The 27,089-nt window shown below is 37.9% G+C and overlaps 1 protein-coding gene across 2 annotated transcripts in view; it reads left to right on the top strand.

The window, feature by feature from the left end:
- The window catches only part of LOC127795753 (probable serine/threonine protein kinase IREH1), a 38,368-nt gene extending 11,609 nt beyond the window's left edge, over nucleotides 1-26,759 (top strand). The window contains exons 2-18 of one of the 2 annotated variants that reach the window (XM_052327623.1): nucleotides 4,709-4,779; nucleotides 4,895-5,077; nucleotides 5,164-6,519; nucleotides 7,621-7,793; nucleotides 8,284-8,530; nucleotides 9,735-9,827; nucleotides 9,910-10,050; nucleotides 10,130-10,222; nucleotides 23,306-23,510; nucleotides 23,821-23,906; nucleotides 24,633-24,721; nucleotides 25,310-25,361; nucleotides 25,456-25,512; nucleotides 25,604-25,777; nucleotides 25,870-25,947; nucleotides 26,277-26,463; nucleotides 26,551-26,759. In XM_052327623.1, the coding sequence (XP_052183583.1) occupies nucleotides 4,709-4,779; nucleotides 4,895-5,077; nucleotides 5,164-6,519; nucleotides 7,621-7,793; nucleotides 8,284-8,530; nucleotides 9,735-9,827; nucleotides 9,910-10,050; nucleotides 10,130-10,222; nucleotides 23,306-23,510; nucleotides 23,821-23,906; nucleotides 24,633-24,721; nucleotides 25,310-25,361; nucleotides 25,456-25,512; nucleotides 25,604-25,777; nucleotides 25,870-25,947; nucleotides 26,277-26,360 (3,182 nt within the window). In that variant the 3' untranslated portion in view covers nucleotides 26,361-26,463; nucleotides 26,551-26,759. Of the gene's footprint in view, nucleotides 1-4,708; nucleotides 4,780-4,894; nucleotides 5,078-5,163; nucleotides 6,520-7,620; nucleotides 7,794-8,283; nucleotides 8,531-9,734; nucleotides 9,828-9,909; nucleotides 10,051-10,129; nucleotides 10,223-23,305; nucleotides 23,511-23,820; nucleotides 23,907-24,632; nucleotides 24,722-25,309; nucleotides 25,369-25,455; nucleotides 25,513-25,603; nucleotides 25,778-25,869; nucleotides 25,948-26,276; nucleotides 26,464-26,550 lie in introns of those variants that run through there. The other variant, XM_052327624.1, reaches the window with a different exon arrangement.
- The last annotated feature ends 330 nt before the right edge of the window (nucleotides 26,760-27,089 follow it).

Genomic DNA, 27,089 nt, shown 5'->3' with positions numbered 1-27,089 from the left:
ATAGGAAAAACTCAAGCTAGTCAATCCTGGCTTTTGACTGATTAGAATACATAAGCAGCTACTTCAAAAGGTTTCACTCAATTATGGATCTTGCGGAATACATTTAAAATGTACCATAATCTTAAACCAGAAGGTGTGGAACTGCATGAAGTTTGGACAAGGATCATGTGCTGCTTAGCTCTTTACTTGTGGAATGAAAAGGTCTTTAAAGAAATTGAGGGACATGGTGGTTATATGGAGCGTGATGGGGTCACTGAGAAGAGGCTTCATTTTTTGCAGGTTCAAATGATGGTCCAGGGTGATGAAGAATTTTACTGGTGAGAATCAAGGATTGTAGGTTCATTTTCAGTCCCAAATAGTATGAAAACAATTTTCATTTTGGTAAGTACCAACAACATGTTTTTCAAAAAAAAGGGAGGGGGGGGGGGGGGGGGGGGGGCAGAAAGAAAGTTGCTTCCAGCATTTTATATGATTGTAGAGTCCCTTTAGTAGCAAGAAGGCAATTTTCTCAAATGGCTAAAAGCAGCTCTTGGATAAAAATGAAAGGAAATCTAGAATTCATGTAGCCAACCCCACATTATGTATAAACCAGCTCTGTTGTATGGCGTGAAATCTTAGGTAGTAGTCTAACATGTGTATAATATGAGCATAGATTTATGGTGTATATGCTACTATATAAGAAAAGATTGAATTGTAAATGGGGTTATCTGTAATAAGGTTGTAATAGCTTCTATTTGGGATAGGATGCATGGGATGTGATTAAGATGATTAATGTGAGAAGAAGACCAATAAGAACTCTTGTGAGTGTCGTGTACCTAGGGTTTACCTAGGGTTCGAATTGGAATTCGGAAGGATCCAATAGAATTAAGACCAAGAACAAAGGAATTGGGAGGGAGAATTGGACAGAAATAAGGGAGAATTGCAGAAGAATAGAGGGAGAGAGATTAGGGAGAACGCATAGGGAAACAAGAGGGAATTCGAAGGGAAATTGATGAGAGGGAAAGCTGATTTCAATTATCAATTCAAAGCATAATTTTTCATCCTTAGCTGTGGCTTATATATAGCCTAACAGCCTCCACATGCACCCATGTGCAATATAACAAATAGCCTAACTGCCTATAGCTAAGGACAAGGCCCTATGATAGAAAATACAAAAGGATATTACAAAATATGGTAATGCATGTAAGCTAAATACTGTCAGGATCCTAAAGGGTGAGCTAGGGTATGAAAGGAAGATCGAGAATGATAAGAGAAGAATTTGGGGGAGAAATCAGTTGGGAAGGAGAGAACAACAAGAGATAAGGGAGGAGATCACTGAGAAAGAGAGAGAAATATTAGAGGGAAATAGAGTTTTCAATTCATTTTCATCATATCCTATCCCATCTGTTTACATAGCCTTATATATGCATATTTGCTCCTAACTAACTGCATAACAACACCCATGTGCTTCTAACTAATTGCTAAAATATCTTCTAACAACTATTATCAACCTATTACTATATTATCCTTTTATAAATTCTTGGGTCATGACAATTCCCCCCCCCCTGAGAGTTCTTGTCCCTAAGAACTTGCAACAAGTAGCCATGGCTCTTCATCCAATTCTAACTTTCTCTATTTGGTTCATCCTTCTTTCCTTCTTCCTCATTATAAGTCTCTTGTTCTTTATTGTTTGGTTCTCAATTGAAACAAGAATGGTAATCATTGCAGACAAGGCTGTATCTTCCTCTAAAGAGTAACATACTATTTCCCTTGGGTTTGCAATAGCTACCAAATTAAGGTTGCTAGTAACCATAGTCTGGGGATCCAATATAATGCCAAAACCTGTCAACGTGTGCACATCAAATGCCTTCAATGAATTTAGTCGCTCCTTGTCGCAGGTGCTGAAATCTGCAACCTTACATCCTTCAAATGTAGACCATTCCGAAACTCACGCAACCGACCAGCTACCACATATGTTTCCCCCTTCTCATCATTTTCGTTGTGTGTTGTTTTGAATACAGAGGGTTGACTAACTAGTTCTCCAGCCATCTGTTCGTCCTTCAATGTAATAGACAAGCATTCGGATTTGCCAACTGGAGGAAGAACCAATACAACAGTGGGAGTTTTGTTCACTTTGACAAAACCTTTGACTTTTTCAGTTGCCTCCTTTAGCTTTTCCCCAGCTACAACCGGCTTCAAGAATTCCTCACCACTTTGAATCTGCTGTTGGTGGATAGAGCTACTATCAAGGTCATAATTCGTAAGAAACTTGCCTTGGCTAGAAGAGAAATCTGCAATCTGGCTTAACCCTTCATTTCTTTCGTATCAGCCCTCATTCGACACGTTTAAGTGAATTAACTCTTGCCTTGGCTGTTCCCTTTTAAGGAACTCCTACTTGTTAAAACTTCTATGATAGTCATCAAAGTATTCGGCGGGAAAATTGTAATGATACTCCTTAGATAGTATCATTGCAAACTTTTGCAACTTCTCGCGTATCATAAGACCAAATTCCTTGCTCGCACCAAATTCCTTGCTCGCATCATGTATCTCATTGCTTGTCCCTTTGTATCTGTTGCTGCCAACTGAAAATGTAGCCTTCTCTTTCAGCTGAAAAGGAAGCTTTCTCCTGCTGTAATTGAGACTCTAATGGTCTCATATATGCACTGTTCCCCTTTGCTGCCTTTTCACCAACAACAGACTTTGAAGACCAAGGAGTTATATACATACTGCCCTTCTTCAAACAAGTTAACTCAAAATTCAAAGCCAAAATTAACCTTTGTTTCCCTTCGCTCACAGCCTCAAGCACCAACAAGCAACAAGCAACGAGTTGAATCAGTTGGAAAAGTCCACTTCTCACACGGAATTTGCCGCCACTCTGATTTGCAACTGAGTTGCCAATTAAAGCTGACTAACGCAATGGATAAACAGCCTCCAGAAAATCAATTGACTCCAAAATAGCTGCTATGCCGTCGCCTAATTAAACTAATCAACTCTGTTACTCTGAATCACTAAAAATCTTAGCCGAATCAACCTGTTGCTCCAGATTTCCGTAATCGCCTTCAATTTCCGAGAGTCAAGCACGTCGGAATCCATTGGCCAAGTCGTCTTCCAATCCCAAGCCTCAAATATCAGCCGACCTTACCTCCTTGTGCGTTGAACTCAATTTTTGAGATTTAACCAGAAATTAATCAACAGAAAACAACAGAGAACTGACGCTGGTACGTTGGTAAGGAGTTCGTCAGTCCTCCTGAAGATTGAACAACCAGCGTCAGGTTACCAATTCACTCTTGCTCGCCTTTCCTTCTGGATCGACTACAGCAATTCGGGAAAACAACAACAATTTGCTCTGCTGTTCCACCTTCAAAGTCACGACAACCAAGATCGATTTGCTACTTCTTTCACATGCAAGTTTTCCCTCTTGCTCAAAGCGAATTCAAGATTGTTGGTGTAGTCGCTACCCAATCACTGTCCACAAGCTCCAATCACGACTCTCCTCTGTACTAATTGATGATGGGCTCAAGTCCGACGGATCTTCGATTGTCTGTTCATTTGTGGATCTTCTACTAGTCTCACCAATCACCGTTGCTAATCGTAGAGCTTGCTTGTCCGCGCTCGTCTCACCCACGTGCAATGACCTAGATAGGTTTCGAGAGTTGCTGATCACTGCTTGAACTCGCCTGAGTACTACCGGCTTTCGTAATCGATTCTGAACAGCGTCTTGATAATTGCTTGAATTAGAGCGCCTATGAAATCGTTTATGGAATTCTTCTTCACCTTCAGCCGAGAATTGTATGTTCTACTTCAAAATCGGATCGGACGATTACTGAACGCACAGTTGAGGAATGAATGCTTTGGTTGGAATCACCTTCCTATCCAAATGAGCAGCACACTGCTGAGCCCAAATCGGATTCGCCTTCAAATCGAAGATGCAACAGAATCACAGCCGAGGATGGTATTGCTCTGATACCATTTGTCATGATCCTAAGAGGTGAGTTAGGGTATGAAAGGAAGATCGAGAATAGTAAGAGGAATTTGGGGGAGAAATCAATTGGGAGGGAGAGAACAACAAGAGATAAGGGGGGAGATCACCGAGAAAGAGAGAAAGAGAGAGAAATATTAGAGGGAAATAGAGTTTTCAATTCGTTTTCATCATATCCTATCCCATCTGTTTACATAGCCTTTTATAGGCATATTTGCTTTTAACTAACTGCATAACAACACCCATGTGCTTCTAACCAATTGCTAAAATATCTAAAATATCTTCTAACAACTATTATCAATCTATTATTATATTGCCCTTCTATAGATTCTTGGGTCATGACAAATACTATTATATTTCCTATTCTATCCTTGGGGATCCTCCGGGTCATGACAGTGAGCTGAGTTGATGGGATGGAAGAAGTTTGTTATGAAAGAAATAGAAGACCAAGAGAAACTTGGTGGAAACTTTTAGGCACGAGGCAAGTTATAATGGGTTTATAGAAAATGTGTTTATATATTGAGATGAGGTGACGTAGAGTACATGATGCTGCCCCACCTAGTGGGATTAAGACTTGGTTTTTGTTATTGTTCCTTTTCCACAATTTAAATAAAAGCTTGAGTTTTATGTTAATAATTACTAGTTAATGCAACTTTGAATTGTAGCTATATGTTGTTGATACTAGTTATTGATTCTACAATGTGGCACTATGTGTTCAGCTTCTTCCTTTGATTTTTGAATTATCTTCAGGGCCATATAATTCATCTTGGGGCAATTCTGGAGGCCTGATAAGTTCTGATCTTCGTACTCCTGAAATGAAGGTAAAAAAATGTTCTCTGATACTGACAAGGTGTTTATTCATAGAAGTTTCTGGAAGCTTTGTTCATTTATCATTTGTTGTACTATAGTTGAAAATTTGAATGCTTGCTTTGATAGACTTCATATGATTGTGAAAATCCCAAAGAGTCTGAATCTCCTCGCTTTCAAGCTATACTCCGGGTCACAAGTGCACCCAGGAAGAGGTTGCCTACTGATATCAAAAGTTTCTCCCATGAACTAAATTCCAAAGGCGTACGCCCTTTTCCATTTTGGAAGCGTCGAGGTTTAAACAATGTGGAGGTAATTAAGTTTTGTTATCAAATGTGTTTCTTGGCTGCTCTTAAATGCTTGTCCCAGTTTGCCTAATCGCTTCATGTCATCTACAGGAGGTTTTGGTTATGATACGGGCAAAATTTGACAAAGCAAAGGAAGAAGTGGACTCTGATCTGCGTGTATTTGCAGCAGATCTGGTTGGAATTCTGGAGAAGAATGCAGAAATTCATCCTGAATGGCAAGAAACCATAGAGGATTTACTTGTTTTAGCTCGCAGCTGTGCTATGACATCACCTGGAGAATTTTGGCTCCAGTGTGAAGGCATAGTTCAAGAATTGGATGATAGGCGTCAGGAACTCCCTGCAGGTATGATGAAGCAGCTTCATACCCGCATGCTCTTTATTCTCACTAGGTGTACAAGGTTGTTGCAGTTCCACAAGGAAACTGGGTTCGCTGAGGATGAAAATGTTTTTCAGCTTCCTTTGCATTCTTCTGGTAAAAAGATTACTTCTGGGGTAGTAAGGGATGGGGAAAATGCCATTGCTCCTAAGGTGCCGAAAGTGGTCCCAACAAGGAAATCTTACAGTCAGGAGCAGCATCACGTTATCCAGCCTGGAAATTTTCACTCAACTCTTCCTGCTGATACAGCAAAGGATGAATCTCCCTCAAGCAGTGGTAAGATGTCATCATGGAAGAAGCTTCCTTCTCCTGCTCGGAAAATCACAAAAGAAGTTGCTCCTATGAAAGAGGAGCAGAATGATATCAAGGAGGAGCCAAAGGTTTTAAACAACAGGAAGGGAACTTCAGATGTAGATCTGGTTACTGCCAACTCTTCTGAGCTTCCTCCTGCTAAAGATTCTACTCCACATCCATCAATTCCTTCCAAGCACCAGCATAAACCTTCCTGGGGTTACTGGGGAGACCAGCCTGCTAATTCTGAAGAAAGTTCCATAATTTGTCGTATTTGTGAGGAAGAGGTGCCAACTTTGCATGTCGAAGATCATTCATTAATTTGTGCTATTGCTGATCGATGTGATCAGAAGGGTCTAAACGTCAATGATCGCCTTCTCAGAATTGCTGAAACTCTTGAGAAGCTAATAGAGTCTTTTTCTCAGAAGGATGTTCAACATGTAGTAGGAAGCCCGGATGTTGCAAAAGTATCAAACTCTAGTGTTACTGAAGAATCTGATCTTCTCTCTCCCAAACTTAGTGACTGGTCCCGAAGAGGGTCGGAAGACATGCTTGATTGCTTCCCTGAAGCTGATAATGCTGTTTTCATGGAGGATCTCAAGGGTTTGCCATCCATGTCATGTAAAACACGTTTTGGTCCAAAGTCTGATCAAGGCATGACAACGTCGTCTGCAGGCAGCATGACTCCTAGGTCTCCAATATTGACACCAAGGACCAGCCAAATAGACTTGCTATTGGCAGGGAAGGGTGCCTACTCTGAACATGATGATCTTCCACAGGTAGTTTATGCCCAACCTTGTTCAATCTTTTCTTTTGCAGTTGCAAACCCATAACTGTATATTTTATAGCTATAATGGTTGCATGTTAAACTGATTTCTGAGTTTAGAGGTCATGTCTATTTGTGGCTTCTGTTCCTTTTTTTTGGGGGGGGGGGGTGTTCATATCTACTGCATTTATGTGGTAACCTATACAATCATGTATCTTTGACCCTATGCAGCCAACTTCTGTGTTTGCCAGCAATGATGAATGTAGAAAATTAAGTAATTATTGCTCAGGTCCTGCTAAAAGCCTTGACCTTCCAGTGACTTTGTCTTTCCCAGCTATCTTTGAGTACCATTAAGTTAGTGCTTACTGATACAGATATTTTTTTGGGTATGAAGTAAGCTCTGAATGTTGGGGGTGAGAATATTAAATCATTATTGCTTCTTTTTCCTTGTTTCCTGCTAAAACCCCTAGATCTTCATGTACTTGGAAGCTAATAGATTTTCTCAAGTATTGCAAATTATTTGATGCTTGTAACTGTCATTTTGTTATGTCTTTTAGTTGCAAGGTACTTCAAGGCTGTTCAGTTGTGGAAAATGATTTCCAGTTTTCTAATTCCAATTTTCTAAAAAATCTTTAGACTTTATTTTCTATAGAAAATATGGAAACTACGTTCAAATGATAGAAATACATAAACTAATTCCCAATCCAAAAATTAAGAACACATGTTGAGAAAAAAGAGGGATGTTTTAATTTCTTTTTGTAACTTGTGTTAGAAAAGGAGATGAAGACAATTTGTGAAAATTTTTGGGAAACCGTGTTTCCAAATCTCCAAATTAACAAGAAAAACTTAGAAAACTCATTTAAATATTTTTCCAAGTTTAGTTCAATTCTGAAAAATTGAGATCTCTAAATCTCTATTTTCCATTTGGAAAATTTTTATATATGAACAAGTTTTATAGTTTTTGGTTTTCTGTGGAGTAATTTTCTGAAAAAACTGGGACTGTTTTCCACAACTAAACAAGCCCTTTGTGTTTGGCTTACCGTACGAATTCCTTTTGTATTCATGTCTTCTTATGGTTGTTTTCTAGCTATTTAATTCCTTATTGTTAATATAGATGAATGAACTTGCTGATATTGCTCGGTGTGTGGCGAATACACCATTGGATGATGATCGCTCTTTGTCATATTTACTCACTTGTCTTGAGGACCTCAGAGTTGTGATTGATAGACGGAAGTTAGATGCACTTACAGTTGAGACATTTGGAACACGGATTGAGAAACTGATTAGGTGAGTCCACTGGAAACATGAAGACTCCTAGCTTCTAAAATTTGCTTTACAATATTCTTGTTAAATTTCCATTATATTTAGGCATTGTCTTGTACTGGAAACAAGAAGTGGAGGAAAATAAATAGAAAACATGTTATTTCCTTGTTTGGTTGGTTCAGAAAGATAGCTGGAAAAGAAGTATGACATTTAATAGGGAAGAAAATGGTGTTTAATTGAAAATTCTGAGAAAGTTTATTGTAACTCAGTTTCTCATAATGTCTCCGCAAAACACAAAGGACAGGTTACTTCTTCGATATTTAATTTTGTTTTTCTTCTTTCTTTTCTTTGGACAACCTAACAAGGGATAGAACTTGTTTTCCCGTCATTTTCTTTTCCCTTAAAAAAATTGATTTCTCCACGGCTGTTTTTAGGACAGGACATTTAATACAATTTAGTGGAAGATATTCTTTAGTACTTTCTGTGTTTCAGTCTAAAAGTAGTGATTCTCTAGGGAGAAGTACCTACAGCTTTGCGAGCTTGTTGACTATGAGAAGGTTGATATAACAAATACCGTAATTGATGAAGATGCACCTTTTGAAGATGACGTGTTACGTAGCTTGAGAACCAGTCCAATACATCCTTCCAAGGACAGAACATCTATAGACGACTTCGAAATCATAAAACCAATCAGTCGCGGGGCATTTGGTCGGGTTTTTTTGGCAAAAAAGAGAACCACAGGGGACCTCTTTGCAATAAAGGTAGCTTCTTCATAGAATTTGTTGTTTGCTTCTTTTCTGGTGCTTTTTGTTGTTTATACTAAACTTGATGCTATGACATGGCCATACTGTGCAGATAATATGTTGTCTTATACTAGTTTTCAGTCGGTATACTCTTCATAGTCATTGTCATTGTTAGTTATTGCAATTTGCAACTATACTTCTGTGTGTTAGGCTATATCCAACACTTGCTGTCTGCAATGCATGTGATAGGAGAAGTGAACTATGTTGACTTTGTGGAAAATGTTTGTGGTTAATACTGCTCCATAAGCAGACATATATGCTAGAATGATACCTATTTGTGTCTGCTATATTTGTGCTATTCACATTTGATGGTTTGCTTTAGCTCTATCATTGAGTCATTGACTATAGGAGAACATACTTATTTTGCTCCGTCATTGACAATAGATATAGAAGAATATTTTTCCTTTCTTTTATGCTCCTGGTTAAAGTTCTTGAAGTCTTAAGGGGTTAAAGCTCAACAGTAGCCAAAGCAAATGAAACATGCTAAAAGTTGAATGGACTTGCTAGGAACCTAACTTGAAGAATTATGATTTTCTTCATTAGGGCTCTAATTGCAATTAATAGTTGATGGTCAAACTGTAGGGAACAGGATTGGTCCATAGGCAATAAAAGATTCAAATGGAAGAAGTATTGGACAATAGGCTACAAGGGGGTACCAAAAGAAAGTGACCTTGCATGATTTGAAGCCTCTTGATCACTGGATAACATATAGGTTGCACAAGGAGATGTGGTGTATGTTATACATGTTCTTGACAAAAGTTACAAAACCATAAGAGTAAAAAATGACCAAGTAAGCTTGTAGGGTGAGCTGAGCAAGAGACAAGAAAAGAAAAGGGGTGAATACTTGTGTCTCTGGTGTATGAAAAATGATCCTGTTTAATGCTTGAAATTTATCTTCTTCAATGATTTGATATTGTTTTATTATGTAGAATGCAGATCAAATCTAAACTACTGGGCTCGATACCATTAGTCCCAATCCTGTTTTTTTGTTATGCAAGTGGAACAAAATTGTTGATATATTCTGCACATGCAGACATCATTTTCCCCTTCTCATCAAATTAGCATTTATTGTTTATTGGCTTATGATTTGGCGCCGCCATTTTTTAGCAATGAAGGGGGATATGGATTGTAATGATGTTGTACATGGATAAAACTTCTGCAGGTTCTTAAAAAGGCAGACATGATTCGCAAAAATGCTGTAGAGAGTATCTTGGCCGAACGTGATATTTTAATATCAGTTCGAAATCCTTTTGTGGTGAGCAGGTCTAGCTAGCAAAAGCATGCTATCTTACATATAAATGGTTGTCTAATTCTAACTCGAATGAAAAATGCACCAGGTTCGCTTCTTCTATTCATTTACCTGTCGTGAAAATTTGTATCTTGTGATGGAATACTTGAATGGAGGAGATTTATATTCACTACTGAGAAATCTTGGCTGCTTAGATGAAGATGTTGCTCGTGTTTATATAGCAGAAGTTGTAAGTAGCTTGACTCTTTGGGAGTAATTTATCTCTTTGGTTACACTCTGGTCCAAAACTAAGATTTAATCGTGAGCAGGTGCTTGCTTTGGAATATTTGCATTCACGTCGGGTGGTTCATCGTGATTTGAAACCTGATAATTTGTTGATTGCTCATGATGGCCACATTAAGGTGAACATATTTTCTAGTTTTGCCTTCTTTTTTGTTTCATTTCATCTGATTGACATGACTCATATGACCCACATGGATACTTACTAGATAGGAGAGTATCTATCTTGGGCAGGTGTTTGTTACTCACACTTAAGTTGGGAGTAACAAAAGGCATCTATTTCATATCTTTTTTCGTGGTTTAGAAATGGAATTTTGTGTTTTATGGGCTTCAATCACACCTCTAGAGCACTTCTTGATCACTAATATGACATATGCAGAACCTTTTGATAGGAAATCTCGCTAGCATTTCTGAGAAAGCAAGTCACAGTTCTCAGATCTGACTTATGAAGAAAAGTTGAAGTTTATGGACAACTCGGTGAGAAAAAAAATAGAAATAGCAATTTCAAAAAATTTAGTAGGTAAATAAATGAGTGTTGATATACACGCCATATTTGCAGTGCTGGCTACATCTATAATGATTTGCAATTTTTATCAAATTGCTTAATTTTATCATTTGATATTCATCTCTAGTATATAACTATGTGAATATGTGTGGTCTCCTCACCATGGTTGTTTCTTCTTCTTCTTCTTCTAGAAGGGTTTCTTGTGTCAATATTGCCCCATGTCATCTATTGTCATGACTTGATTACTCCATCAAGTAAGTAGTGTGAACTTAGCTAGAACTAAGGCCTCTTGGTAGTTGTAAGCCAAACCCAATCAAAGAAGCTAGCAAGCTAGAGAGAAATATGCATGCATTGGAGAATGTTTTGAAGCAAGAGCTTCTAGTGTGATACCGAAAGAACAGAAAGAAAATCACAAGAAAGTCAGAAGAGAAGATGTGAAAAATGCCTCAATCAGAATGAATTAATCAATAGGAAATAAGGCATAGCTGGTATATTTATATCCAGCTATCCTCGATAACAACCTAGCAGTAATAGCCTCAACAACTTACAACAACTTAATTAAAACAGACAACTAAATACAACAACTAGTGTAACCAATTATATAACAATACAACAAGCTACTCAATATTGATCTCTTCTACATTCCCCCTCAGATTAGACCTCCTGGCAGAAGTAGAACATTTGAGCTTTGGCTTGTAAAAGACTGCAGTAGAATGAGGATGGTAGGTAACAACCTAAGCTCGACTTTATTACACAAAAATGTCAACCTGTCCCTTGGTAAAAATATCAGCCACATTGTGAAGAGTGGGTACATATCGAATTTCAACCTTGCCATTTTCAACCTTTCCCGAACAAAGTGCACATGAATCTCAATGTGTTTAGTGTGAAAATGAAAAATCGGATTCTCGGCTATGCTCTTTGCTGCTAGGTTATCACACCATAGAATTGGAACACGAACTAATGGATATCCCAATTCGGAAAACAAAGACTTTAACCACAAGATTTCAGTCACCCCTTGTGCCACTGCTCGATACTTAGCCTCTCCTATAGATTTAGCCACTACTAACTGCTTCCTTGAGCTCCAAACTAACAAATTCTGACCAAGGAAAACACACAACCCACTAGTGGACCACCTAGTAACTTTGCAGTTAGCATAGTTTGCATCAGTGTAGACTGTTAGGGACAAATCACTAGATGTAGGGGCAAACAACAATCCCAAACCAATGGTTCCCTTGAGATACCGAGGCAACCGTTTGCAAGCCAACCAATGTTGCAGTTTTGGGAAGGACAAAAATTGGCTCAATTTGTTTACCACAAAAGCAATATTTGGCCGAGTATAGGTCAAGTATTGGAGAGAACCAATGATAGTTCTATAAAGAGATGGATCAGAAAAGGAATCCCCTTTATCAGTCAACGAGACTCCCAAGTTAATAGGTGTATCACAAGGCTTGCAATCCTACATTGCTGCCTTTTTCAACAGATCCAATGCATACTTGGATTGGGTAAGATATATACCACTAGCATCTCTATAAGCTTCAAAACCTAGGAAATAGTTGACAAAACCTAAGGTTGTGTTCTCTTTCTTGTTTTCAGCCCATTTTTAGTTTTTGGTGGTGTTGTGTCATTTGTATTAGATTAGATTAAATGTAAACAAGTATTATTGTATTACTGCATGGTTCATTTCTGTTGTAGTGTTAGAATTAATCTCTCTTCTAGAAGGTATGTTTCTAGAAGGGGCAGCTGACCAATTAAGTTTGTTTCGGTTAGTTGGGCAGTCAGTTATATCTTGTAATCCATGCCCCTATATCTTATAAATAGGGATCGTGAGATAGGGATAGGGTAGAGCTTAGTGCGCCCATTTCCGGTTATGATAGTTTTTGGTTTTTTTGTCTTGAATTCGGGATTGAGTGCGAGAGGTAGAGTGGCTGGGGATAGCTTGTATTCTCTAGGATCTTGTTAGCTTTCAGTGCATATGGGTGAGGAGGGATTCGAGTTCTCGTTGTAATCATCCTTTGGATGTTTCAAGATAGTGGATTGAGAGGTGTTAAGCAGTCTGGATGTAGGTCTTGTTTCAAAAGACTGAACCAGGATAAATTTGTATGTTTTCTTGCTGTGATTGTTATCTATGTATGTGCTTCTAATATTAGTGTGTTCGTGAGTCAGTAGTGAGCTATTTGAGTTGAGAGAATCAAAGGGAGTGCTACGAAATACTCTAACAGGTGTTCTAAAACAATGAAAATGCATTTACTTTGATGTTTTCAAAAACATGTTTTCGGAAAAAAAAAAAAAAAATTCAAAGAAAATCCGTTGTTTTCAGTCAAAACAAACTCACCCTCCAAAACACAGAAAATACATTCATTTTCACTCTCTCTTCTCTCTTCAAGCCATCTTTGCCTATTCTCTCGTCAAACCATCACCGCTGCCACCGCTTCCTTCTCTTACTCTCTTCAAAGTCGAATCCGCCGCCACCGGTTCATCAGCCATGCCTATTGCTCGCTTGGCTTGCAACCTTCGCTAGTCCGTCGCGGCAGCCGTCAACGCTACTGCCGTCTTCCATCACGGTTGTCGTCAGCCATCACCGTTGTCAACCTTCTGCAGCCTGTCTCTCACGGTGGGTCTCCCGTGATAGTTGTCAAACGGTCCCTTTCGTCTTCTCCATGGCTGCGCCCACGATTGCCATTCTTCGGCATCGCCTTCTGCTATTGTCTTGATGCTTCGTAGCAGCGGCACTAACTCTTCTCCGGTTACGGTGTTGTTGCCCTTGCCACGAAAAGGAGAGAGATGAAAATGGGTTGCTTATTGGAAAGAATAGTAACAGGCGGGTTGCAGGCACAGGGAAGGTGAGGGTTTATGAGGTTAGTTATTATATATATATATATCTAATATATATTATTTAATTATAAAATAATATATTCAGAGCATTATTTATATATAATATGTCGATTTTTTATTGCTGAATTTATCCAATTAAAACGTATTAAATACGAATTAATTCTATCCAGAATATTTTTCGTATGACGAATGTTTGACTGTATTTAAAATATGTCGAGCCGAATAATATTGTATTTTTATTGTCCCAAATTTTTCTTGTACGCCGAATTGCTAACAAGGTACCTAACAACTTTTTCTTCAAACCCAGCTTCCTCGAGAAGCTTTGCAAAAAATTAACATACAAGTATGTCATATATCCGACTTGAGGATTTGCAAACTCCCGATTAAATAGTTATAATTTATTAAATAATTAAATTCATTGAATTAAATATCATTAAAAATTAGATTCTCAAAATTTCAAACATAACGCATTTTTTAGGCTTTTGTTTTGTGAAATAGTTTTCATAATGACAAATAGAATGCTTTTTTAGTTTTTTGAAAATAGATTACCAAAACAGAAAATTCAAAATAAATTCAAAATTCAAAATTAATACACAAAGAGAACACAACCTAAGGTTTTGAGAGCAAAATGAGTGTGCAAATCCTGAATACAAGCTTGAAGAGTAATAGGGTTAGAACCTGTGATAAGGATATCATCAACATAAACAAAAATGAATATCATAGCTCTAGCAGTCCTTTTAATGAACAAAGATGCATAAAAAACAACCTTTATAAAACCCCAATTCTGCAAGACTGACCTTAATTTTGTGTACCAAGCTCGAGGAGTTTGTTTAAGATCATAGAATGACTTTTTCAGCTTACACACATAAGAGGGAAACTGAGAATTGACAGAGTCTTCAGGCTATGACATATAGACATCTTCAGTTAGATCTCCATTAAGAAAAACATTGTTAACATTCGCTTGCTGAATGTCCCAACCAAATGTGACAACCAAGGAGAATAAAACTCTAATGGTAGGAGCCTTAATAACAGGGCTGAAGGTCTCGGCATAGTCAATTCCAGGGGTTTGAACAAAGCCCTTAGCCACCAATTGGGCCTTGTGCTTGAGAATTGATCCATCAGATTTATATTTTACCCTAAACACCCATTTATAGCCAATGAGGTTCATATCAGATGAAAAGGGAACTGGATCCCATGTATGATTAAGTTGCAATGCAGAAAATTCCTCCTCCATAGCTTTAATCCAATGAGAATCTAAGAGAGCTTCATGAACTGAACTAGGTTCTAGGGTACCCACTAAGGCATGAGGAGAGGTAGTAACAAGTTGTGTAGACTTAGATCGAGTGACCATAGGGTGAATAGAAGGAGCTGGAGCAACTCTATGTTTACGTATATTGGGCTGAAGGAGTTGACAGGACTGCTGATTTGAAGAAGGCTCTGAAGGCATGGTAGAAGAAGAAGTGAGATCAGCAGGACTATGAGTGGATAAGGGAGAAATAGAGGGTTGTGTTACTGAAGGGAAAGAGAAAGAAAAAGAAAAAGAAGGAAGTGAATGAAAAAAGTAGTGGAAGAACCGTGTGAAACAGGCTGAATTGAAGAAGGAGAGCAAGAGGAAGTTGAAAAGAGAAAAGGATAGGGATGCTCATCCGGATTGAATTTAACATGCCTAGAGACATAGATTATACCCGAGGGATGCAAGCTTTTATACTCGGCTTGAACATAGCTATAACAAAGAAACACACACTTGGTAGAATGAAAGTCAAATTTGTGCTTGTTATAGGGGCAAAGATAGGGAAACAAGAACACCCAAAAGGTTGAAGCTACTTATAGTTAGGCTGTTTGTGATAAAGTAATTCAAAGGGAGAACAAAATTTCAAAGGAGCAAAGGGTAAAAGATTTATGGTATAGATAGCAGTTTGAAAAGTTTCTACCCAAAATTTCAAAGGCATATGAGCATGAGCTAACAATGTAAGGCCCATCTCAGCTATATGTCTATATTTTCTTTCTGTTACATCATTTTGTTGGTGTGTATAAGGACATGTGAATTGAGGCTGAATGCCACAGGCTTGAAGATAGGGTAAAAAGGCTTTAAACTCCCCCTTCCATTATCAGTTTGTAGGGCTTTAAGTTTGAAGTTATATTGTAACCCAGTAAATTTGTGAAAGGTTACAAAGGTAGGCAAGGCATCAGATTTGGGTTTCAAGGGATATAGCCATGTGTATCTAGTATAGGCATCAACAAAGATGATATACTATCTATAACCCTCAGCATAAGTGATAGGAGCAGGACCCCACACATCAGAATAAACCAATTCTAAAGGGTGCTTTGCTGTAATTTTACAATTAGCAAAGGGAAGTTGATGTAACTTGGCAACTTTACATGAATCACAAAAGGAAAGATCAGATTTTAAACAAGGAACATGAATTTTATTCAAAACAAATTGTAGTACATAAGAGGCAGGATGCCCTAATCTGGCATGCCACTGCTACTCTACACTGTTTGTGTGAGCTACATTTATACTAGGTGACAGATATGGAGAGAACAGATGCTGTCTTTTACATTTATTTAAAGAAACAGGAACAGTAACAACATTTGTAGGCTTGAAAGATGGAACAGCCTTGGCCTTGGACACAACATGACCAAATGCTGGCGTCAACTGATAAAGACCATCTTTAAGAGTTTCTCAAAGTAGCACCAGCCCTAAGTCCTTGTTCTTAACCAAACAAGAATCAGAATTAAACTCAGCAATAACATTATTATCTTTAGTGAGTTGAGAAACACTAAGGAGTCTTTTCTTCATACGAGGAACATGAAGAACATTAGGTAAGAAAACGATTGAGGTAGGGTTAGTTTGAGTATACAATTGACCGACACCAACATGAGAAATTGACAACTTCGTACCATCACCAACAACAACTTTATCAACGCCGTTGTATGGGGGAGTGAAGTGACAGATTGTTGAGGCTAGTGGTGATGTGGTTTGTTGCTCCAGAATCAACAAACCAGGGAGACTCCCCGCGAGAAGAAGACTGTGATTGAGTATCAATAGATTGAGGCAAATAACCATCGGGAGTACTTGACATAGACCCTATTTTTCAGGACGTATTCTTGGGGAAGATGATAGAAAGTACTGAGAAGAAGGGAGGACTTTACCAGATTTCAAGACTTGATCATCTTACTGAATTTAGGTCATCTATTCAATCCTCTTTGGCTACTATTTCAGAATCTGACATTATGTTATGGCATCAACGATTAGGACATCCTAACTTTGAGTATCTTAAGAGTTTTGTATCCTTCCCTTTCTAGCAATAAATTTAGAATTTTCATTGTGAACATTGTATCCTTGCAAAACAACCAAGAGCTCACATCCAAATCATATCTATAAATCCTCAAAACCATTTCATTTGATTTATAGTGACATTTGGGGACTGGCTAGGACTCTCAATCTAACTAACCCTAGATGGTTCATCATATTTATAAATGATGACCATACAATGGTTAGCTAGGTATTTCTAATGAAAGACAAATTTGAACCGTATCTTGTTTTCAAAAGGTTTCATCAAATGATTCAAAATGTTTTTCAATCATTTATTCATATATTGAGATCTGATAATGGCCGAGAGTATTTTTCCAATGAATTCAATTAGTGTCTAATTGAGCATGGTATTATTCACCAAAACTCATGTCCCTATAGCCCCCAACAAAATAGGGTAGTGGAAAGAAATAACCGCCATTTTCTTGAGACAACAAGAGCTCTAATGTTTACTTAATTAGTTTCAAATGTCTATTGGAGAGAAGTTGTTCTTACAACAACCTACCTCATCAATAGGCTTCCTTTAAAAATTCTGGAGTTTAAAACTCCTTTGAATGTCTTTCTTGAAACTTTCTCCCACCATACCAAAGTTCTAAACTCCCTATCTCCTAAGGTTTTTGGATGTAATGTTTTTGTACCCAAAAACCAGCTTACACAATCCAAATTGGACCCAAAAACACTCAAGTGCATTTTTGTTGGATACTCTCCTACTCAACAAGGATATTAATGCTATAATCCCACTACCCGAAAGTTCATTGTCTTGTGATGTCTCTTTCATCGAGCATCGGTCATTTTTTGAAGACAACTCCCTGCATGAGAATACCTCTAACGCTGAAGATTATTGGAATCCAATTAGTCTTATACCTGCTGATTCCTCTCCTACTTCAAACCCTACTCCATTTTGGCTCCTATCCTTGATCCTGAAACATCTAATGCTATTCCTAAATTCAGTTCAGATTCTATCCCTTCAACCCCAAGCCATCAAGGGGGAGAGAAAGAGAACACCAAAATTCCAAAAGATGACCAGGTCCAAAATAAACCACCATTAGAGGTTTATTCCAGAAAGCCTCATGATCCTCAGGCAATCAAATCATCTAACTCGGAGATAGGTACAGAAAATATGGTTGCAAGTGATGCCGAGGCATTGAACAAAATGGAACGTGAAGGGGGTAACATAGAAAATGTTCTAGGTATCCCAATTGCTCTAAGAAAAGGGGTAAAATCCTGCACAAAGCACCTTATTTTCAATTTTCTGGGATACTCAAAAATTATCTCCTCAATTCAGATCATTCATTGTTAGTCTTGATAGTGTGGCTATTCCTAGAGACATTTATCATGTACTACAAGATGAAAGATGGAAGGCAACAATCATAGAATAAATGCAAGCTTTAGAAAAGAATGATACATGGCAAGTTGTAAGCCTACCAGATGGAAAGAAGACAATAGGCAACAAATAGGTGTTCATCGTGAAATATAAATTTGATTGGAGTATTCACAGGTACAAGGCTAGGCTTGTGGCCTAAGGATTTACTCAAACTCAAGGCTTGGACTACGAGGAAACGTTTGCTCCAATAGCTAAGCTAAATTCCATCCGGGTATTGCCATCCTTGATAGTAAATCTAGATTGGAGATTACATCAATTGGATATCAAAAATGTTTTCTTGAATGGTGAGCTGGAAGAAGAAATCTCCATGAGAATACCATATGGTTTTGAGAAAAATGACACAAGAGGGAAGGTATGCAGGCTAAAGAAATCTTTGTATAGTCTTAAACAATCTCATAAGGCATGGTTTAAGAGATTAAGTGATACCTTACACCAGCTTGGATACAAGCAAGGGCAGGCATATCACGCACAAAGATCGAAAATGATGGGAGAAGAACAATTTTGATAGTTTATGTAGATGATATCATTATCACGGGAGACAACAGTCAAGAGACTAAAAAATTAAAGCATCAGTTGAGGGAAACATTTGAGGTAAAAGATTTGGGAGAATTAAGATACTTCCTAGGATTGGACGTAGCAAGAAGCAAGGAAGGTATATTCATAACTCAAAGAAAATACATTTTAGATTTGCTAAGGGAAACAAGCAAACTAGGGTGTAAACCAACAAGTCCTCCCTTAGAGCTTAATTGGAAGAATAAGGAAGAAAAAGCAGAGTATCATGTTGATGAAGGAAGATATCAGCGCCTAGTAGGGAAGCTCATCTACTTATCCCACACAAGGCTGAATATAACATATGCTATAAGCATTATTAGTCAATATATGCATCTTTCTACTAAAAGACATATTGAAGGAAGAAAAAGAAGAGTATCATGTTGATAAAGGAAGATATCAGCGCTTAGTAGGGAACCTCATCTACTTATCCCACACAAGGCCGGATATAACATATGTTGTAAGCATTATCAGTCAATACATGCATTTTCCTACTAAAAGACATCTTGAAGGAAGAAAAAGAAGAGTATCATGTTGATAAAGGAAGATATTAGCACCTAGTAGGGAAACTCATCTACTTATCCCACACAAGACCGAATATAAGATATGCTGTAAGCATTATCAGTCAATATATGCATCTTCATACTAAAAGACATCTTGAAGCAGCTCACCATATCCTTAGGTATCTCAAAGGAACACGAGGGAAATGGCTAATGTTAAAGAAAAATCAGGATAGAGAAATCAGTGGTTATGCGGATTCAGATTGGGCAGACTCTATTGAGGATAGTAGATCCACATTAGGGTATTGTACCAAGCTGTGGGGAAATCTAGTGACTTGAAGAAGCAAGAAACAACAAGTTGTTACTCGTTGCAATGCAGAGCCTGAGTATCAAGTCATTGCTCAAGGTATTTGTGAAATAATATGGATAGAAAGATTGATAAAGGGTCTATCTATGCCTATATCATCTCCTAAACTACTTTATGGTGATATCAAATCAGCTATCAACATTGTGAACAATCCGGTACAACATGATCGGATGAAGCATGTATGAATTGATAGGCTTTTTGTCAAGCAAGAGATGGAAATAGGTGAAATAAGACTCACTTATCTTGACTAAAGCAATGCAAAAAAAAAAAAAAAAGCTTTGAATTGCTTAGAGGTAAGTTGGGGATGATTAACATCTATTCACCAGTTTGAGGGGGAGTGTTGGAAGAAGATAAGGAAGAATGAATAACTTGGGAATACAAATCAAGATCACAGAAGGATTCAATCTAAAATAGGGATAAGTCAATCTCAAAATATCCGAATTCTTGCTAATCCTAATCTATAAATTAGATAGCTAAAAGTGTTGTAATCAACTCTTATAAAATAGGAGGATAGATAGGATATTTTTTAGCAGATTTTTTTGGAGTTTTCTGTATATATATTTCCATAGTTCAATTAATCATTCAAGGTGGAATGTTTTTTCAGAAACGATAAGGTTGCTCCTTTGTCATTGGAAGATCATAGGATTAAGTTGTGGAAACAATCTCTTTGCAAATTAAGAATATACATATAAATTAAGAATATACAAAATGGAGGGAACATCGGGCATTGAGGACACCTCCTTTTTATGAAAAATCTAGAACCTTATATGACTCTTTATATGATAACGTATTTCTAGTGAGTTTTAGAATGTTAGCAGTGTGCCATGAAGCCACCTATATAGTATATTGTCAGGACCTTAGGTTTTGAACTTAGGGTTTCTAGTTGACAGTTGTAAAAGAAGAAAGAAAGGAGAGAAATTAGAGTGAAAACAGAGCAGGAAAAAAAAAAAAAAACAGAGTGAGACAGAGAATTGATAGAGAGAATATGAGAGAACTTGTAATCAATTTTATAATGTTTTAGTACAAAGTGGCATAGCCTTATATATGTCTATCTGCAGTAGTTATTTGGTTACATTGTAATAGATTCTACTAATAACTTATTACAGTTGCAGTGGTTTGTTGCAACTACTGTAACTGTAATAATTGTAGTTGAAACAACTTCAACTGCTTTCTGCTATCTCATATTTCTTAATTTTGCTGATCACGATATTTCCTTTTCCTTCAAAATTTTCTTGTCCTCAAGAAAATCAAAGAATTTGAGCAACTTGAGCTAGGAGATCTGATAGATATTCCCAAGTGTTGTTATCTAGGTGCAAATGGGACCATTGAACGAGTACTTGAATAAGGAAAACTTGGTTCTAGTAGATGCTTCTTGAATATGGCCTTTATTGTCAATTCTTGCAGTTATGCCTTCTCTGCTGCCTGCTTTACTGTTGCAACATCTTCACTGTTGGCCTAAGTTCTTCACTAAGGCCACTTATAAAACTCAAAATAAAATATGCTTTTGAAAGATAGGGGTTGGTAATGATCATTAATGATTTAAGTTCTTCATACTTGGTTTGATATTCCAAAACTGTTCTAACCCGTGTCAACTTATTGAATTCTTCTATTACATCAGTCATATTCTTGTTCCCAAATCCCTTGCAAATTTTTTCCACAAAGTCCTGCCAAACACATTCTTTTCTAAGCCTCACCCGCCCTTGATACCATGCATCAGCTGCATCATTCAAGTAGGTTGAAGCCATGTTAACCTTTTGTGACTCTCCTATGTTGTAGAATTGAAAAAACTTTTGGCATCTCCTTACCCACCATCCAGGGTTCTTGCCGTCAAACATAGGAATCTCCTATTTGGCATGGGAAAAACACAATGAGCATAGGAGTTATTCATTGAATTATTTTCCATCCTTCTATCATCTATCCTGTTAGCCAAAATCTCCCTGTCATGTATTTTTCCAACTTCTATTACAGTAGTTCTAGTTTGTCTAAGATTTAAGCCATTACCTTCCAAGATAGGATCCCCATTCTCCTTGGGTGAAAAGTCCACAAGTAAGTTTAACTGTGGAATCTTGGAAAACATCTGCAAGAATCCGTCTAACCTCTTTGCCAAACCATCCATAGATGCATCTAACTTCTTCTCTAAAGATTGAGTTGCTTCTTGATCCCAGTTCAATCCATCCTGAGTCTGGTGCAGACCTGTCTCCATCATTTCCAGCCTCGCCTGCAGGCTGCTCATCTGCGCCTCCAGCTGCTTCATTCTCATCCCGTCTGCCATGATCTCCTTCCAAGAATTCTGATTCTACTCAACTTTAAATAACAGCAAAGCGAAGATTGGCTGCTTTGATACCATATTGTCAGGATCCTAGGTTTTGAATCTAGGGTTTCTAGTTAACAGTCAAAAAAGAAGAAAGAAAGGAGAGAGGTGAGAGAAATTAGGGAGAAAACAGAGAGAGACAGAATTGATAGAGAGAATATGAGAGAACTTGTAATCAATTTCATAATGTCTTAGTACAAAGTGGCATAGCCTTCTATATTGTTATCCACAACAGTTATTTGGTTATATTGTAACAGATTCTACTAATAGCGTATTACATTTGCAGTGGTTTGTTGCAACTACTGTAACTATAATAGTTGCAGTTGAAACAACTCCAACTGCTTTCTGCTATCTCTTATCTCATAATTCTGCTGATCACGACATAACCCGGTTGTGCCTAAATGGCAGCTTGGGTGGCGTTGTGGTGTTTAGCCTCCACGTTAGTAGTTCATCTTTGCATTCTCCACCTATGCCTTCCCTTGCATTTTTAGCCTTGTGCCTGCACTTCTTCTTGGCCTTCCTTGGGACATTTCTCGTTCCCTTTCTTGTGGCGGCCACATCTTGGCCTTGTCACCGTGTGGTGTGCTTGTCACTGTAATAGCTGTCGTTGGCTTGTTTGCAAATCTGTGTTGATGTTTTGCTGTGATGTCTTAACTATGCATCTTGTAGTTGGCCCTGAAGCTCTCCTGCTCTAGGCCATGAGCTAGGTGCTCTTGGAAAAATCCCTCCCCTAGTGGGCTCCCCCACATAGAAAGCAATCTTTCTTGGGCTTGAAATTATCTTAACCTTCTTACCCTTGTATTATATTTGCTGGATGGTTTGTCATATCCCCCCTCATGTCCTTTATTGCTGGCCCTTGGCTCTTCCACCATTGGCAGAATCACTCTTCATGGTGTTTCAGCCTACAGGGCTCATTGAGCCAGCTTAGTCGGGGATGCTTGAAATAAGATTTTGCAACATGTATATCAGCTTAGCTCCTGCCGTACCGATGGGTTAAACCCATCCTGGTAGAAAAATTGATCCTGTCCCCCACGGGCCACCGCAAACCCCAAGCAAACATTGACTTTCTGCTCTTAAGGAGTTGACTGAGTCTATCTGCTATGAAATAAAACAAAAAGGGAGAGAGGAGATCCTGTCTGAAATGTCTAAGAACCATAGAGCAAACCCTTGGGGAGACCATGATTAAGATGAAGAATTTGGCTGAGGAAATACAACACAATCCAGACACGCTGTCTCTCCCCCTCCCCAGTTACCGTGGCCACACCTGCAAACACATCACAGGGTGGTTATCAAATTGTCTCAGAACATCATATACACAGCTAATATTCAAAATGTGAAGATTTTCTGATAGATTATTTTGTCAAATTCCATCTTTTTTGTCATATTACATGCATAGGTTATATGTGTTTGCACCATACTTACAAGTTTTTTGCTCAATGTACAGTTAACAGATTTTGGGCTTTCAAGGGTTGGTCTCATCAACAGCACTGACGATTTATCTGGTCCAGCTGTTAGTGGGACATCGCTATTGGGAGAAGATGAACCTCAGTTAACTGCATCTGAGCATCAGCGAGAAAGACGAAAGAAACGGTCTGCTGTTGGAACACCTGACTATTTGGCTCCTGAGATTCTCTTAGGGACAGGACATGGTTTGTTGACCCTTATTTCTTATTTATGCTGCTTTATTGGCCTCCTAAATAAATTACCTTAAACTAGGGTGAATTTATGCTTTATTATGTTATTATAGCTTATAGAAAAATATGTGAATTGTGAATCCAGCTTTCTCCTTTAGTATGTTATTATGGCTGTAAATCCATGAAACTAATACATTCTAAGTTTAAATTCATAATGGTACTAGGTTTTTGTGCTGTTTTACATTATAAGGTTGTATTTTGCTACTTGGTTAACTGGTTCTTAGATTGGTAGAAGTCACATTTTGCATTGTACAATTTCCTTTAGGTGCAACTGCGGATTGGTGGTCTGTGGGTATCATCCTTTTCGAGCTGATTGTTGGTATCCCACCTTTTAATGCTGAGCATCCTCAGGTTTCTATCTTTGTTCTGGAACTTTTTACTGCATTCTTTTGTTTACCCTTGTGCTTTCCTCAACCGCCCAACCCAGAATAAGAATATAGAAATTCATGAAGAATAAAGGAGATGGGAATAGTGGCAATATGAATTAATAAAAAAATAAAAAAAAAATCAATTTCCATGTATGACATATATTAGCTGATAAGTTTCACACACCTCAATATAGCTATGCATTTCTTACTTTTTTGCTCTAATATCTAGTCTTGAGCTGAAGGCTGAAGCTATTTTGTGCCTGTAACACTGACGCAGTGGCTTACAGGTGTTAGTACAAACATTTGATCTGTGTCCCACTTTGATTTAGTAAATTCCATGCATATTATAATAGATTCGATCTAGTTCTATTGAACTGAGTCGGGAAATCGGAACTGTCTGTCCCCCGTGCACGCAAGATTGGAAATAATGAAACAATAATATCTAAATATTGAAACAAATACAATTCTGACTCCCTTTGATTGAGGCAATGCTTTGTTTTTGAGTGCAAGTCACCAATGAAATGAATGTAGCGAGGCCATAGTAACTGTATACCTCATGAACATTAATTTTATGTCCTATTTATTCTGGAATAATTCTTTAAGGCTCCCATAATGACATCTCTTTAAGAAGTTTTATGATTAAATGCTTTGTGGTATATTCAGCATTAGTTTTCATTAAATAGCTCTCTTTTCTTGTTTTGCTTGTTAGATAATATTTGATAATATTCTCAACCGAAAGATACCTTGGCCCCGGGTACCTGAAGAAATGAGCTATCAAGCCCAAGATCTCATTGATCGGTAAGGAAAGCATTGTTGATTGCAATACCTTGGTATTGCATAGGTATTGCATGCATCTCATATTTTCCACAATGCTCTTGCATATGCATCTCATCTTTTCCTGTTTTCTGCCTAACGTGCAACTTTTTGTTGACATTTCTGCCTCTTTATTATTATTATTATTATTATTATTATTTTTAATTTTGGTAAAGTTTATGCTCTTTCTATTATGGAAAAAGAATTGGGATGGTGATTCCCCACCCCACTCCATGTTTGTTTACTTCTTTCTTTTATTTTAATGCGAGCAGTAAGCAGCTGTCGAGCTCTCAATTCATTCCTTGAAACTTGTTGGCAAGTTGTGTAACAGCACCTGTTTATAGTGTGTTTAAGAATGTGGCTATTGACTAATAATAAATATGCATTGTTAATGCTGTAATGTCTGATTCTAGCCATATTCAGTTGTCATTTGGAAACAAGATCACATTCTTATGAATGTATAATGATATTTCTTTATCGTAATTAACTTCTTGATTTTTTTTTTTTCTCCGCAATATGCAGTTGCTTATCTACAGGGTAACCCTAAGAGTTTGCCTTTGCATTTTATTTCAGGTTATTAACTGAAGATCCTCATCAGAGACTAGGAGCAGGAGGAGCCTCGGAGGTGACTGGTTCATATCTCTTGGTCATATTCTTTATGTTCATCTTTTAATAATTAAGCTTGATATGGAAGTAATTCGTGACCATCTATATTCCAGGTGAAGCAGCATGCATTTTTCAGAGATATTAACTGGGACACCCTTGCTAGACAGAAGGTGTATTATCTTTTGGATCAAACATGAGATATTATCTTTTGCATTATTTTAAAATGACATGATTAAAAAAGAAAAGATCATTACTTTCCAGGCTGCTTTTGTTCCTTCATCAGAGAGTGCACTTGACACCAGTTACTTCATGAGCCGGTACTCGTGGAATTCTGCAGAGGAACATGTTTTTTATGCTGTCAGTGAATTTGAGGACAGTGAGAATGGTAGCACCACTGGTAGTAGCAGTGGTGCAAGCAATCGCCACGATGAACTGGTAATGTAGCTCAGCAATTGTCTGGACTTGGGAAATCAAGGATATTATTCGAATATAGGATTTACTTTTTTTGTGGTTGCAATGATGAACAGGGAGATGAGTGCGCTGGTCTTGCAGAGTTTGAATCAGGTTCTTCTGTCAACTACTCGTTCAGTAACTTCTCTTTCAAGGTACGCGGGTTGCACCTGTTTGGCATACAACTGGTGAATTTCGTATCCGTCATGTGTTGGAACCTGGCATGAATTTTGATGAGTATTTCCTTTTCAGTTTTCTAGTAACGGCTTTGAATGGCATAAATTTTACTTTTTCTTTAACCTCTTTCTGCGAAAATCGTCATATTGTTAACCTATTGAAGGCGTCCGCGTTGTTCACTGTTGTAGTAGGAAGGAACCACTACTGGCTTCCTTTTGATCTGCTTGCTCAACCTTCTTTCCCCCACTTTTCTTTTAGAGAATCTCATGGGGCATTAATCTGACTAATTGGCTTGTTCCCTGTCCAGAATCTATCCCAGCTTGCATCAATCAACTATGATTTGCTTACAAAAGGTTGGAAGGACGATCCGCCGACAAATCATAATGCTTAACTTATCCAGTCAAATGTTCTGGCACGGGCTTTTGACATCAAACCAATATCCCATCATGCGAGGGACCAACACCCCTCAAATGTTGTTTGTATACCCTGTAAATGTATGTTCTCAATGCTCCCCCGTCTTAATACTACTACATTTTCCTATTGGTCTCTGATTAATTTGTGTCAATTTTCTGCCACTGCAGAGAGAGAAGACGATTTCAGACTTGTGCTACCCCAGGATGTGCTCTTTCTTCTCCTTGGGTACCAATTTTATGAATTTGAGTTGTTTTTAATTTTGGTTATTGAGGACCTTAATTGTTATCTTAAAATGTACATGCCTGCAGTGGGGTCTACATTCTCTCTGCCCATGTTTTCCCTTGATGGCAATGTAGGACAATGCCCTTTGCTCTCAGATTTCTCGTATGTTAGCTGTGATGGGTGGTTCATCTTCATACCCTTTATTAAAACTTCTATTAAACATCAAGATATTAAGAAGTTTGTGGAAGAAAATAAAATGTTAGGAATATCATATGAAACACAAATTTAATATTAGAGGGAAGCAGTGTAATTTTTGAAACGTAAAAGAGTTTATTTTACCCAAACAGGTATAAAGAAGATATGGGCTGACCTCTGATTGGGCCTCATATAGATTGTCAGCCCAATTTAGTTTTCAAGTTTGGGCCCAGGTATTTGTCCAGGTCCGTAGTAGAAAGGTGTGGCTTAGAAGTGCTTAGTGGGCCCA

Source organism: Diospyros lotus, chromosome 2, assembly GCF_014633365.1.
Source record: "Diospyros lotus cultivar Yz01 chromosome 2, ASM1463336v1, whole genome shotgun sequence".
NCBI classification, from domain to species: Eukaryota; Viridiplantae; Streptophyta; class Magnoliopsida; order Ericales; family Ebenaceae; genus Diospyros; species Diospyros lotus.
Note: the sequence above shows the minus strand (reverse complement) of the source record. Positions and strands in the feature narration are given on the sequence as shown.